We start from the raw sequence: 14,804 nt of genomic DNA, 5'->3' as shown, positions 1-14,804 counted from the left end.
TAGGATTCCATTCTGACGGCACAACAAAACAAGCCAAAAAACCAAAACCAAAACCAAAACAAAACCCACAACTAGACCAACTGGGGAGCAGCTGAGTAGAACCTAAGGCTTAGCCACTCCAAATCCATCTAACCTCTCCCGAAGCCCAGCCCACTGCCTGGCCCAGATGAGGTAAGTGGGGAACGGTAGAGGAATGGTGGGACACAGGGATTGACCATTCATGAAATTGTAGGTCCTACTTGGCAGAGCCCCTGAGGTAACCCTCTGGCATGAACTCAGGCAGAGACTGGCAGGGGGCTCTTCTTGCCACTGTCCACCTGGTCCACTTCCTATTGCCATTCATAGGTTAACTTCATTGGACCTCTGGTCCCACACATATCAGCAAGCCCTGTCCAGGCCTCACCCTTAGGCTTTTAAGCTTCAAGCGTGGCTAGATCAAGATGCAGGACACCCCGAGGAAGTGAAAGAGAGATGGTGGGCTATGGGAGGGGTGACCTGAAGAGCTGCGTGGACTACTCTTTGCCTAGGCTCCAGATCTGATCATACCCAGGATGGCCCCATCCAGAGGTTCCCCTCACACCTGTTCCCCCTCCCTGCTAGTCTCCTCCACACCGACCATGCATGCCCTTGGTTTAAGTCCTTTTGGGACCCCAGTTATCTTTGACTTAGAAGACTCAGACTGTGTCAAACTCTGCTTTATTAGAATAGAGAAAATAGGCAACAGGAATTACGCTTGGTGCTGGCAGCTCTAGGTCCCCTGTACCGGCTCCTCTTGGCCCCATGGCCTGGGAACTCCCCATAGGACTTCCTCTTGTCTGGACCTGAGGAGGCCTCCATTTTGGAAAAGCCCACAAAATGGGAGCTTCCAATTTATATTCTGCTACCAGCTTCGTAATTAGCAGCAAAGCGCCCACAAGGACAGCAACAGCAACAGCAACAAGGGACTGCACTCAACACTTCAGGAAAGGACGTGGAGGTTTCCAGGTTCACAGCGCCAGCCACGTGTTAACACCAGCATCACAATCACGGACAAAACAATGCTGTGTGCCTGGCCATGCCACTTCAGAAGCAGGCGACACAAGGGAAGCGGACGGCACGGGACACTCTGGTGGGGCAAGCATACTTCTTCCCAGCATTAGGAGGATGAACTCAACACACATGTTCACATTCTCTGTGGGAGCTGTGTGGGGGGCTGTGGGCAATCACTGTAAGGAATCTAAGGAGGGAGAACACCTTAAAAAGAACACAGAAGGCCTGCTTCCTTGCCCTTCTGGGCACCACACTAGACTGCACATGGCAGGTAGCCAGGGCTGTGGTGGCGTGCACTAGCCGGTGAGCTCCACAGGCAGCTCCCTGCCACAAAGGGCTTCCCACTGCCGTGCCAGCAGTGAGATGAGCTTTTCTCGGCTCTCAGCACTGGGGACAAACACCTGCCACTGGACCTCCCGGCCCTGGCCAGCCCTGCCAGGAGCACCTGGCATCTCCCCAAAGTGGTCCAGGGTGACACTGCCCATGAGGTCGTGACCCTGCATGTCATCAAACACCAGAGTAAGGGCCTGTGGGTAGGGCTGGTAGCCCATGAGCACCCGGTCCAAATCCCGGACACGGCGGCCATCATCCAGCCGGTATCTATCCCTCTGTGGTGGCTCTTTGGCAAACTCAGGCAATGGGTAGTGGATGTAGTCCTCATCCAGGAGGAAGATCTCAGCACTGGTGAGCAAGAGTGTCTTGGGGCGCAGTGGGCCCCTGTTTCGTCCAGGCTGTGGTGTGACTACCTGGAAGGCCTGTATATACAATAAGATGCTGAGGGCTGGAGCCTTTTCAGGATCAGCCATCTTCTGCGCCACGATATAGGTCAGGTCCCCAACCTCTTCCTCACTGGGGTAGGTGAACTTGACACGGCTGGAATGGATCAGCTCATAGTTCTCCATTTTTCCTACAGAAAGAGAGGACACCAGGGCTGTAGCCTGAGCTGGCCTGTGGTGGGGTTGGAAGCAACAGCAGCCCTACCCCTAGACTCTAAATGAGAGGTAGTTGAGGGTGCTCCAAGGCCTGGGCTGAGAGATATCTGCTGGATGACACTCCTGGGATGGAGTCTCTGCCATGGAAGGCGCCCACAGAGAGCCCTGGCCAGCTAGGTAGAGAAGAGGGAAAGAGTCAGAGGTAGTGAGGGCTCTGGGGTGGACAGGGTACCTGTGTTCTTGTCCCCAAATTCTGAGTAGAAGTCCTTGTCAACAGGCTCAGGTGAGGGTGTGCGCTCCAGTGAGGAGAGCACCAGCATGAGGTGTTGGAGGAAACAGTGTGTCAGGTAGCTGTCACGAGTCAAGCATGTGACCACTTGCGATGGGGAGGAGCCTGCACAAGAAGGGCCTGGTCACAGGTACAGCCATCACTCCCATCCCCTCCCCTGCAAACCAGGACCCAGAGGGCCCATGTGGGAGGGCATCATGGACCCAGGGAGGTGGCCACATCTCAGGCAGGAAGGGCTGAGACATTTTTCTGGAAGGGGATAGAGGCATTAGGGAAAGAGCTTAGCTTTCTCTCTTCAGGAAGTGTGAGTCAGAAACATCCGGCCCCCAGGCCCAGGGCCCACTCTGCTGCCATTCAGGTTGGCTGCTCCCTGCACACCCGCCCCGTTATAAACGCTGGGGCGGGAGTCCTGCCATCTCAGCAGTTCCTCAAGCTGCTTCCTCCCACCCGAGTAGCTGGCTTGTGAGTGGAGATAATGTGTCCAGTGATACATGTTCGAGGTGGCAGCCCACTGGCAACTACTGGCCTTTGCCCAAACTGGGACAAAACACATTGGGTCACTTACCCGTCAGCCGGAAGTACTGGTCAAAAAGGCCAACATTGACTGACTGCAGGTCACTGAGCTTGAACACAAAGCACTGAGAGATGTGGAAAGGACTGTTGTTATAGTCTGTGTTTTTCTGATGCCAGAAATCTGTGATGGAGAGAAGAAGCCGTGGTTAAACATGTCCAGCAGGAATGTTGCCTGGCAAGGAGCCACAACCACCTGCATATACGAAGGACTGGCTGTGGGGTATCAGCCTCATGTAGCTTAGCTCAGCAGAGTCACCACATCACTGGATAAGGCTCCCACTGAGATCTAAGGGGCTGCCAAATCCAAGCATGTGACAGCTAGTTCCCAAGCATTCCCTGGCATGGCACATCCACAGTTGACCTTAGGTCCTCATGACAGTCCTAAGAGGAAGTACTGTTGTCATCTCTTCCTCAGATGAGGGACTCGAGTCCAGAGCTGCTACCCAAGTCCATAGCTGGCTTTTAATCTACCCCTGCTCCGAAACTCTGCAGGCTGGAGTGCCTACCCTGTAGTGGTTCAGAGAAGTAGCGGCGGAGGCCGTCATGCAGCACGAAGTACACAGCCTTGGTGGAGAGCAGCACACAGGCAGTCACTTCCAGCCCCGGGCTCTGGTAGAACACCACTGATGACCACAGCAAGTGCCTCAGCTCCTCGTTCTCAACCTGGGCACAGAGGGAATGCAGGAGAATGGGGTAGGGCAGGCCACACCTTCCTTCCTCTTCCACAACACCTGAGTGCAGACTCCAGACAGCACGTCCCCCCATTTGTATCAACCCTGCTACTGTGCTGACTCCTGGGTCCTGGGAACAGCTTATGGCCATGGATGATGAAGGACAGGAAGCTCATCTTACTTATCAAATAAACTTGGAGCAGAGAAGAGTTAAGAAAAGGAGGTAGGCATGGGGGTATATACCTGCACCAGGGCTACAGAGTTACATATGACAGAAGGCACACCTGGCTGGGGGTGGAGTGGCAGACCCTCAATCCTGTGAGCAGATGAAGCTGAGGACCTGAGGATGTCCCCACACAAACCTTGTCCTACCCTCAAAACTGACTGGTACCACAGCAGAGCCCACACCTCTCTCCACACAAGCGCCAGCCAGCAAGACGAACCCCTGGTCCAATACCTCAGCAATGCTGTTGTGGAAGAGCTCGATGATGGCACGCCCCTGAAGACTGGCAATGTGCTGGAGTGACGGGCAGACTGGCAAATGAGAGGGGATCTGATTCTCCTCAGATGTGGACTGGATCAGGCGCTTGCTTGGGTATGGGGCAGGGGCCTCAGCTTGTGCCAGAGCCTCTGCCTGAGCCTCCACTGGAGCTGGAGCCTCTGCTGGAGCCTCTGCTGGAGCTGGAGCCTCTGCTGGAGCTGGAGCCTCTGCTGGAGCTGGAGCCTCTGCTGGAGCTGGAGCCTCTGCTGGAGCCTCCACTGGAGCTTCCGCTGGAGATAGAACTGGGTCCTCCACTGGGGCCTCTACTGAAGCTGGAACTGGAGCCAAGGCATCTGCTGGGACTGCAGCTGGAGCCGGAGCTGGAGCCGGAGCCGGAGCCGGAGCCGGAGCCGGAGCTGGGGCCTCCTTTGGTCGCTGCTCATCACTACATCTCCCAGGGCCCAAGAAATGCCAAATAAACATGTGGACCCCAAGGAAACTCATATGCACACCAGAGTGTGATGGCCAACTGTACACCAAGTGCTACCTTGGGGTCACTAGGTGATCTACTTCATCACCAGGTTCTTGAAGGGAGAACCATCAGCCTCTTTTTTCTTTCACTCTTTTCTTTTTTTTTAAGACAGTGTTTCTCTGTGTAGCCTTGGCTGTCCTGGAACTCACTCTGTAGACCAGGCTGGCCTCAAACTCACAGATCCTCCTGCCTCTGCCTCCCGAGTACTGGGATTAAAGGTGTGCCACCACTACCTGGCAGGACCTTTAGTTGAACAGATGTGGACAGAACACACCACCCTAGGGCTGAGCCAGCCATACACATGTAATAAAGGCTTTGGCTCATGGACTGAAAGTTCTTTTTATTTTTTTAATTTAACTTTATTTTATGTGCACTGGTGTGAAGGTGTCAGATCCTCTGGAACTGGAGTTATAGATAGCTGTGAGCTGCCATATGGGTGCTAGGCACTGAACCCAGGTCCTCTGGAAGAAGAGCCAGTACTCTTAACTACTGAGCCATCTCTCCAGTTCATTTTGAAAGCATTGCAGAGGCATCAGAAAGTCCACTTCAGGGTTATTACTTGGGTGCAAGGTGTCAGATGTGTTAGAAATGCCACCCTAGAGTACTTAGACAAGAACCGAAGTTAGAACCTGGGTATGTATACGCAAGCAGAAGGGAGAAGCAAAACTCAAAATGCTCTTTAGTTTGTTTTGGGATGCCTTTAGGTAGCCCAGACACTTAGCCTACTCAGCCACCACTGCACATGGCCATGCTGGAATGTCATTGGTCTATCTCAGTCATATACCTGCTAATGCTCAGAAACTTGAAGCTCATGGGAGCTGGGAGTCTCCAGCATTCTACCCACAGGGCCACACCCAATGAAGGTGGGGTGGGGTCCTTTGGATGTTGCCCTCTCCATCCATCAGATCCAGTCCAACTGCTGCAAACACCCAAGAAGGTGCTGGGCTACTCTCCTGCTGTCATGGGTGTGCAGATAAGCTTTAGGAGCCTGGTTTCTGCAGCATTCCCAGGAGCAAGCCAGGCTTGTGGTAGCTCAGAAAGAGGACAAGGTGCACACCAACTAAGCTTCACATGGTGAGGGGAGATATGGGGACAGCCACTGATGTACAGGTATAAGAGGGGCACTGGATTCAGCTATAGAAGTTGAAAGCCCTTTGGATCATCAGCTGGGTACTGACTGAGGGGAGAGGGTAGACTCAGGAGATGCTAAAGAGAGCCAGAGGTGAAGATAGGGTCTCAGCATTCTGCCAGGACAGTGAACATGAACTATGGGAATTCCGCCCTTCCCCCAGGTGGGGAATTTCTGCAACAGAGAGCAGGGACACTCACAAGAAATCCAAGGGGAGGAGACAAGTGAGAATAGGCTCTAGCTGCCAGCTCCTTCCCTCTAAGTACCTCAATCTCCCCGGCGGAAAGGAAGACCTACCCGGATACTTTGGTCTTTAAAAGGTCCTCTGGGAGGGGCTCCCAAGTAAGTTACAACTCAGGCCTTCCTGAGAAGGGTTTTCATGTGTTGCCAAAAAATAAGCTTTGGGAGCTGAAATGGGGTACCTGAAGCAGTCCCTGGCTGACAGAGGCAGCCACTGGATGAGACCCTGGTGGAGGGGAATATGATATACACAAACCATGCTTGGGCCTATGAGAGGACACTGGCAGGACCAGGAACAACGTGAGACAGGGCTAGCTCCCTTAACCTGTCCCGCATGGGACAGCTTGCCTGGGCTGCTTTTCAGCCTCTGGAGGTCTGGAGCGGGGGTTCAGGGTGGTCAGTGTTGAAGAGAAGTCAGAGGAAAGGGGAAAGAAAAGGGGAACTCTCACAAAGTACAAATGCTCAGAGATTACACCCAAGCCAATCCCATGCCCCAGGTCCCAGGAGCTTGCACTAGTCTCACCTGGCCTTGCTCTTGGCAGGCTTGCCATTCATGAAGAGGTTTTGGGATCTTGGTCCACCTCCAGGAGTCTTGGAGATGACAATAGTCTTCAGGTCCTGCAGTGAGGCCCGTAGCTGATTGTAGATTCGCAGGAAGTGGAATTTCTCATGGGGCAGTACAAAGATGGCGGTAACAAAGCGGTAGCCAACCAATAGCTCAAGCACGTGGCCATCAGCAAAGGCACCCCGCGGCTGGGTGCAGCTGCGAGTGGGGTCTAGCAGCACAGTGGAGAGCGGTACACGGCTAAGCTTGAAGCTATTGCGGTTGCGGCAGTTGTGGGTGCCACGATTGGGCATCGGGTTGAAGTCGGCCTTGATGACATTGAGATGCTGGGGAGTGAGCAGTAGCCAGTAGGGGATGGCAGCAGACTTGACGGCCTCAGAGGGCGCACAGCAGGAGCGCCGAACTGCCGAACAGAGTGTGCAGCTGGCCCATTCGATGTTGCCCGAGTAGTCCCCAGCAGCTGTCTGGACCATGCGCTTGTCACTGTAGACCAAGTAGACAGGGAAGCAGCCCTGGCTGCGCTCCTGACAGCCACCATCCACCTTGTAGAAGGTTAGCAGCTGGCGCAAGAACTCCTGCAGGCTGGTGTGGCTGCCATATAGGATGGGGCTGCACAGCATAGCCATGTGCTGTGGTGCAAAGCAGGAGCGCAGGTCAGCATGGAACTCATGCAAGTTGGCAGCATCCGAGATGATGAAGAGTGTGTTCTCACTGTGCCGCACCTTGAGTACCAGACACAGCTCTGGCATGAGGAAGCCAAACTCAGTGAGGTCACCATGTGGAAAGCAGAAGACGAAACGCAGAGATGAGAGGATGTGTTGGCTGCTACCTCGTGACTCTTGGTGTGGGATCTCGAAGACAGCGATGCCGAAGTCAGTGAGAACGAGGCAGGCAGCAAACTGGCGGATGCTGCCCTGCACGTGGATCAGGAAGCACCACAGCACCTTGAGGATGCGGATGTGCTCCAGCAGAAAGTCCTCGTCAGCGCCTAGGGCCCACTCCAGAGCCAGGCGCTCTTCCTCAGCCTCTTCATCTTCCTCATCTTCCTCATCCTCCTCTTCTCCCTGTCCACTGCCCTCCTCTTCCTCTGTGTCTGGTGGTCCCATTTCAAAGTAGCGGTTTTCAGTAACATCCTCCTCTTCCTCTTCTTCATCTTCCTCGCCCTGTTCACCCTGGGCTTCCTCTCTCTGGTTGGCAGCCTCAATCCAGGCAGGGAGTTGCCGTTCAATGGCCTGGCGGATCAGTGTGCTGAGGCGCTGGATGAAGTCCTGGTTGGTGGCTGTGTAGCCAATGCAAGTGAAGGGCAGGAAGATGATCTGGCCTGACCCAGGCACCACCTGAACCTCTGGCTCCGCATGTTCTGGGCTGTGCAAGAAGAGCCTGGATTAGGGACACAGGAACATTCTATCCCCTAGTCTGCTATAGTACCTTGACTCTGGGAAGCCAATCCATGGGTCTCCTGAGCCTGTTCAAATGTCTGCCATCAGGATGGGTAGCCAGCCTAAGTCCAGGCTTCTACATACTCAGATCACAGCTACCCACCACAGCCTGCACAAACCAATCTGGCTTCCACAACAAAAGTGTTACATAAATTTCTGTCATTCGGATGCCTCCAGGTGTCAAAGGGGCAATGAAGTACTCTGAGGTGTGAATCTCTTTGTTGAAAAAGGACTATCTTTATGGACATTCTGATTTTCCAGGGCAGTAAATTAAGTTGGGTGGGTCTTAGGACCATCATATTTAAATCCCAGACTCTTGTGCTCTGCAACCCTCTAATGAACAAGAATTAGAAATATGCCTCTGTAGACAGGCATGGTGGAGCAAGCCTTTAATCCCAGAACTGGGCAGAGGCAGGTAAATCTCTGTGAGTTCTGAAGCCAGCTTGTCTATTTAGTGAATCCCAGGCCAGCCAAGGCTATGCAGAGATCCTGTCTCAAATAAATAAATAAAAATAGACTTCAGTAAAGGGCCAAGGAGCTAATGTTTCATGATGTGTGTGCTGGCCCTATCCATGTAATTTTGTTTAAGCAGGAATTTAAGAATGTAATAATCAGGGCCTCGATTGAATGTACTCAGCGTTCTCACAGAGGATCTAGGTTTGTTTCTCAGCACCCACACTACAACCATCTGTTGTTGCAGGACATGTGATGCCTATTTTGGCCTCCAAAGTCACCAAGCATACACGTGGTGCACAAATATATACATGCAGGCAAACACTCATACACTTAAAATTAAAATAAACTTTGTTTGTTTTGAGACAGAATCTCTTTATGTAGTCCTGGCTGTTCTGGAACTTGCTATGTATACCATACTATCCTTGAACCTATAAAGAAGTGTCTGCTTTTGCTTCTTGAGTTCTGGGATTAAAGAAGTACACCACCATGTCCAGAAAAATAAACAAATCTTAAAAACAGTAACAACAAAAAGAAGCAGCAGCCAGGCATGGTAGCATACTCCTTTAATCCCAGCCAATAGGTGGCAGAGGCAGGCCAATTTTGTGAGTTCGAGTCCAGGCCAGTCTACAAAACAAGTTCTAGGGCAGCCAGGGCTACAGAGAGCGGCCCTGTCTCAAAGACAAAAGACAAACACAAAACAAAAACAACATTAACAACAACAACAAAAAATCAAGCAAGGTGGAGTGGCTTAGTTCTGTGATCCGGACACTCAGACTGAGGGAGGGGGGTGCCATGATTTTCAGGTCAGCTTGAGCTACATAGTGAGACCCTGTCAAAAACACCAAAAGCTCCACCAGCAAACACAGAGAGAATGCTTATTCTTGACTCACAGTATAAAACAACTGTGGCCCAAAATGGCTTTGATTTGCCAACATCTAGTGTAAAATAATGTCAATTACACAGCTGAGGAGAAACAGAAGGAGCTCCTCTCAACTGTGCTGGAGTAAAGAGACTTCTGCAAACAGGCTACTAACAAAAGCCCACTGGTTGCTCAGTCTGCAGCAGAGACTAAGGCTTTCTTCCTTACCTTGCACCACCAACAGCTCCTGGCACATCCCTTAAGTCTTCAGATGCCACCTGGCAGGAGAGAACAGTGAGCCTCAGCTGCTGCAGCTATTCCTTGGCACTGACTGGGTGCAGCCTCGCCACCTCCATACTCCACCCTGGGTGTGTTCTGGAACTTGGGGAAATGCTCATTTGGCTATCTTGCTAATATTCAGTAGGGCTGGCTTTCCCATCCATCTGACCTGCACTTGCACACCCAACCCTGGACCACCGACTGTTTCCTTGGAGGTCTGGAATCTGGGTGTGTGGGGGAGTCTTTGTGCCACCCAAGGATCCAGCTGCTCTGGCCTGGCCCCAGGCAGCGCACATAGTGAAAGGTAGTCCTGGCAATGTCCCCCAATGCTTCCTGCCTATCTTTTTCTATAACCTTAAAGATAGAGTACTGGGGACAGACAAAGCCTTTGCAAACTGTTTTAGCATCACATGAGCACGACTCTGCTGTGCAAGAATAAAGGAGCAGGGAGTTTCCAGGCATGGAGCACACAGTGCCAGGCACTCATTTTCCTCTTCTTTTTTCCAGGGACAGAGATGGGCCCCAGAAGCCTGGACAACAGCTACACTGTTCAGACCACCAAGGTGACATGTGTGAAGGGACAGAGTAGTCTCAGGGTGCTAGGCATTAGGGGAGATTCCCCTTGAGCAGCCAGCTCATATGTGCGCAAAGAATGCCCACCTTCCCTGTCCCTCAGGGCCCCAGTATTGCCTGTTCTCATGGGGTGGAGGAGGCCAAAATCACACCCTTAACCACTTGGTCTATGAAGATGACCCAACCAGAGACACATCCAAGAGAAAGACTGCATGTCATGCAAAGTACCCCAGGAGCCCTAGTACCACATGCCAGATCCCCACCAGGCCACATCCCACTGTGAACAATGCCAGACAGCAGCATCATGGTTGAGGCCATAGTCCCCAGGAGGAGGCAAGGTTATATTACCTGTCCTGTGGGGATAGATTCCAATGAGTCAGAGCAGTCTTGGGCAATGGGCCGGTCCTCGGGGGGTAAACTGTCAGTGGATGAGAGGCTGCTGGCCAGGGCCTCTTCCTGTACGAACATGATTCCTGTAGAGATGGGGTAGGCAGGTGGGTGGGAAGAGCAGCTGTTCAACAAGAGGCTAGGCCTTGGGCTCATGGCAAGGCCAGGCACTAGCCAGACCCCAAATTATCATATGGGTCACAGAACAAAATGCAGTAATTCAGGAACTCCTCATTTAACTCAGGATCAAGCAAGTGGCTGCTCTCTACTGCCAGGGAGAGGCTTCCTGAGCAGACAAACCAGGGAGGGGGTCATGAGGACCAAACCCTTAGAGGTGCACTCTACAGACTGAGATAAAACAATGCACACAGAGAAATGTACAGAGAATAACAATGATCTGCATCTTAATCTTTAAGGCGCTCTCTCTCTCTCTCTCTCTCTCTTTTTTTTTTTTTTTTTTTTTTGGTTTTTCAAGATAGGGTTTCTCTGCAGTTTTGGAGGCTGTCCAGGAACTTGCTCAGTAGACATGGCTGACCTCAAACTCACAGAGTTTGCCTCTCCCTCCCAAGTGCTGGGATCAAAGGCATGTGCCATCATTGCCTAGCCAAAGAGCTCTTCTTACAGATTACAAAAATGGGGAACAAGTTGTTTGAAAACTTTGTGAGAATGCAAAGAACAGGAACAGACACTGCACGGAAGAATGACCAAAAGATATAACATACAAAACAATGCTTACACAAAGAAAGACAAATTGAAACAGGAGACTACCTTTTCTCTTACTATGGCATGGTTAGAGAATGGAGCCTGGCCCAGCCTAACTAGGAAAAGGTGGGCACTGAAGTAAAAGCTGGTTCACCTGCTAGGAAATCAATTTGGTGATATACTTATCAATAACTTTGGACATATTGAGACACTGTCTAAAGAAAGGACTACAAGCAACCCTGTGCTCCTACCTGGCAAATTCCAAGCACAGGACTATTTACCAAGAAGCCAGGCTTTGCAGACTTGATTCTTCCAGGGTTTGCTGAACACAGCTGGGGCCTGAACCCACAGGCTGCTTTACCAGGGTGCCCTGCTGACTGTCCTATGGGCAGTAGCAGTCCTACTCATGTACTTTGAAATGCATTGGATATTTAAGCCATACTAAGTGTATTTTATGAATAGCCTGTTTGGACCCATTACTTCACTCCAGTTTGCAACTCGGTAAAGGGGAACTCCACCTCCCCACTTAAAAAAACAAAAAACAACAATAACAAAACAACAACAAAAACATGTTTCAAACTGTAGCTAGCTGGTATAGAAGAGCCCTGCCTCCACAGCCTGGCTTTGCTACTAAACAGCCACCATGGTCCAACTAAATGACTGAATCCTTCAAGCCCCACATGACACCTTGTTCAGCTTGACTGCTGCCTAGAATAGGACAACTCACACAGCCCAGGTTCTCTGCCCAAAGGGTAAGCAGGCAGCCCAAGCTCAGATACCCCATGAAGCTAAGCTGCAGAGGCTGTGAGGGAGGACAGGGCAAGCACATAGCCATGCACCAAGCGCCGAAGCCTTTGCTTTTGTTGCCCCTGCTCCTGAAATATTTTAACCCAGCCCATCAAGATTCATCTCTGGTACCACCTCTGCTGCAGTTCTAAAAGTATTCCCAAACTGTTCTAACCTGTTCTTCCATAATCTCTCCCCAAGTGGCTCCATGTTCCTAGAGGCACTGTCCTGGAACCCCAACTCAGGATGAAGGAAGGAGCTGCTACCGACCAATCCTGTTGAGCCTTAGCAGTGCTAAGCACTTCCCCAGCATTAGCTCATGCGCACCTCTTGTTATTTACCACAATTCATCAAATCTAAGATCTGTGGATGAGGTGCCATCTTGGTCATAGCAGATGTCCATGGAAGGTTTTCTCACGACTCCATCACGATTACCAGCTGGCTGACAGCAACTAGGGGACGCCACTGACTGAAAGACGCATCTCGGTTTCAGAGAAGTCATAGAGTGGAAATGTGTGCTTTTCAGAATCGATGAAGTAGGATGTATCCACTTTATGGCTGAGAAAAAGCTTCCAAGAGGCTGTATGTTGCTTGAGATCTCATGGCCAGGAAGATGTTAACATGAACTCAGCTGCCTGCCTGCTTCTAGTCACTTCTACAACACAGTCTTCTCTCAGCCCCAGGCAGGGCTGGAGAATGAACTCTGGCATTTTGGACATTGGCCCCTATCAGTCATAATCTTCCACTGCTCTAACAGCTGTGATGACCAGAGGCTTAGTGTTTTCTGGATAGCACCCCCTTCGGGTAGGGCTCAAATGCCCTGTTTTTTTTACAAGTGTGTTCTCTATAGGTTAGGCTGAGAGCCACCAGGGTCAGTAAAGCTGTTCTCCTCCAGGCCAGCTCCAGTAACACATGACCAAATACACATACATGTGGATACCTCACATTTGTGAGGACAAAAAAGAAAAAGAAAAAGCAGTATTTTCTTGCCACTATCCCCTCCCCCCACCTTCCCCGCCAGCCTTGTTTGGGCATGAGGAAATGCAGACAGGACAGTCTGTCCACTTCCTTCCTGGACCATGGCCTGTACAAACAAGTGGTCAGAAAGGGCCACTCAGCAGATGGGATAGGGGACATCAGGAGTCCTCAGACAGGGGTTTGACCTTTGTCATTTCTCACCCAAAGGAAAGAGATGTGCACACAAAGACATCCACTGTAGTTTTATTTATAAGAGGTGTAAATCTGTGACAGCATCTCTCAGTGTCCAATGACTGGGAAAAGGGGGACAGACTACAGAGCACCCAGGGGTGAAAGGGTATCAAGGAAGGGGTAGATGAGGGTTGCCTCAGGCTGCAGAGACTTCACCACCTCAAGGCAGAGGGCTGCTGGCAGTTGCGGCCTGGAGGAGATACCCATTCCTCCTGCCTAACCAGGATCTGCTTTTGGCCTTGTCACTTGCCCATACACACACACACACACACACCACACACACACACACACACACACACACACACACACACACAGCACACACACACACACACACACACACACACACACACACACACACACACACACACACACACACACACACACACACAGTGCTGATTCAACAAATGCTAGAACAGGATATATCCTAGACTTTGGGACCTTAGTATTGCCCTGTCCCCAAGAAGTCTATGGTTGCATGCTTTCAATGTAGTCTTACTAATACTGTGGGGATCTGAAGAGAGGTCAGGGGAACTTCCTCACAGAGACTCAAACTTTCTTCCTTTTTTACGAAAAAATTAAAAAAATTTTTTTTTTGTCAAAAGTTTGACAAAGCCAATGGGCAAATGTGCTGGCACCTAGCTCCACTGTTGGATTTTCATGGCTTCTCTTCTGCACATCACAGTTGTGACTTCAGGCTGTTGTGCCCAGGGCTTTTGCCTTGTCTCTTTGTAACTCAGGCTTCTGGCCCTGACCAGACTGCTATGGAGGGTTCTATGCCACAGCGGCCTTTCCCTGCTCTCCTTGGTGTGCATGTCACAGTTCAGTGCTGCTAGAGGGGAGAACTTCCCTTTCCCCAGGATCTCAGCCCTCTCTAGAAAAGTTTCCTCCAGTGGGTCACCAGGTCAAGGAGTAGAAATGTATTTCTGGCTCTTAAAACCTAGGGCCATACTAGTTTCTCAAGACCTCACACCAAGTTTCTGCGTCTCCAGGAGCCTGGGCGGGCGGCGTTCTTTCCAGTGTGTCCCGAGCCTCAGCTCCACCTGGGACGGCATACCTGCCCCTCTTCCGTCGGGGTCAGGCCAGCAGCCACGCTCATGGTACCTGGTTCACTCACTCATCTCCGAGGATGCCTGGGTTCAGAGGTGAAAGCCCTTTGAAAATGCTCAGACAATGGGTAGATGAAAGGGGCTGTTCTTCCATGGGTCCATGGAGACAGACAGCCCATCTTGGACCCATAAATGCAGTATTTTGGGGCTTAGCCATACCTTGAGTGCCAGAGGCATCACCACAATAAAAATAAGCTCTCCACACAGGGATCAAGAGCTCCAGACTAGGAAAGTAACAAGCCCTGACTTTCTAGGAGCTGACCTGCCCACACAGTCTGCAGGGGAACAGATCCTTATGAGCCAACAGCCTAAGCCTGCTCAAAGGGCAGCCTCAGTTCTCTGTCCAACACCCCATGGTAGCCTGTAGGAACTGGTTGTGATAAAGGGATAGGAAGTCCTCATTAAGCAAACAACAGCGCTGAAATCAGGCCGGGCACCTCCCTGCCATGTGCCACCCAAGGAGCCAGCCTGCAGAAGGTGCCACCCTCCCCGTGCCTGACCCTATAGGAAGCAAGTGCCAACCTTTCTCTCTCAAGCCCAGCCCTGCCTTCGGTCCAGGCAGCACTG

General features: G+C 51.4%; 1 protein-coding gene across 3 annotated transcripts in view; it reads right to left on the bottom strand.

Moving 5' to 3' along the window:
• Positions 1-679: 679 nt before the first annotated feature.
• Nisch (nischarin) overlaps positions 680-14,804 on the bottom strand; it is a 38,679-nt gene continuing 24,554 nt past the window's right edge. Inside the window, exons 14-21 of one of the 3 annotated variants that reach the window (XM_027389534.2) lie at positions 10,396-10,520; positions 9,424-9,473; positions 6,400-7,806; positions 3,952-4,426; positions 3,330-3,486; positions 2,816-2,944; positions 2,194-2,355; positions 680-1,936 (exon numbers count right to left, since the gene is read on the bottom strand). In XM_027389534.2, coding sequence (XP_027245335.2) covers positions 1,326-1,936; positions 2,194-2,355; positions 2,816-2,944; positions 3,330-3,486; positions 3,952-4,426; positions 6,400-7,806; positions 9,424-9,473; positions 10,396-10,520 — 3,116 coding nt within the window. In that variant the 3' untranslated portion in view covers positions 680-1,325. Of the gene's footprint in view, positions 1,937-2,193; positions 2,356-2,815; positions 2,945-3,329; positions 3,487-3,951; positions 4,427-6,399; positions 7,807-9,423; positions 9,474-10,395; positions 10,521-13,462; positions 14,262-14,804 lie in introns of those variants that run through there. The other 2 variants (XM_027389535.2, XM_027389536.2) reach the window with 2 other exon arrangements.

This window comes from Cricetulus griseus (genome assembly GCF_003668045.3).
Source record: "Cricetulus griseus strain 17A/GY chromosome 1 unlocalized genomic scaffold, alternate assembly CriGri-PICRH-1.0 chr1_1, whole genome shotgun sequence".
NCBI lineage: Eukaryota > Metazoa > Chordata > Mammalia > Rodentia > Cricetidae > Cricetulus > Cricetulus griseus.
This window is presented reverse-complemented; position numbering and strand designations above follow the sequence as displayed.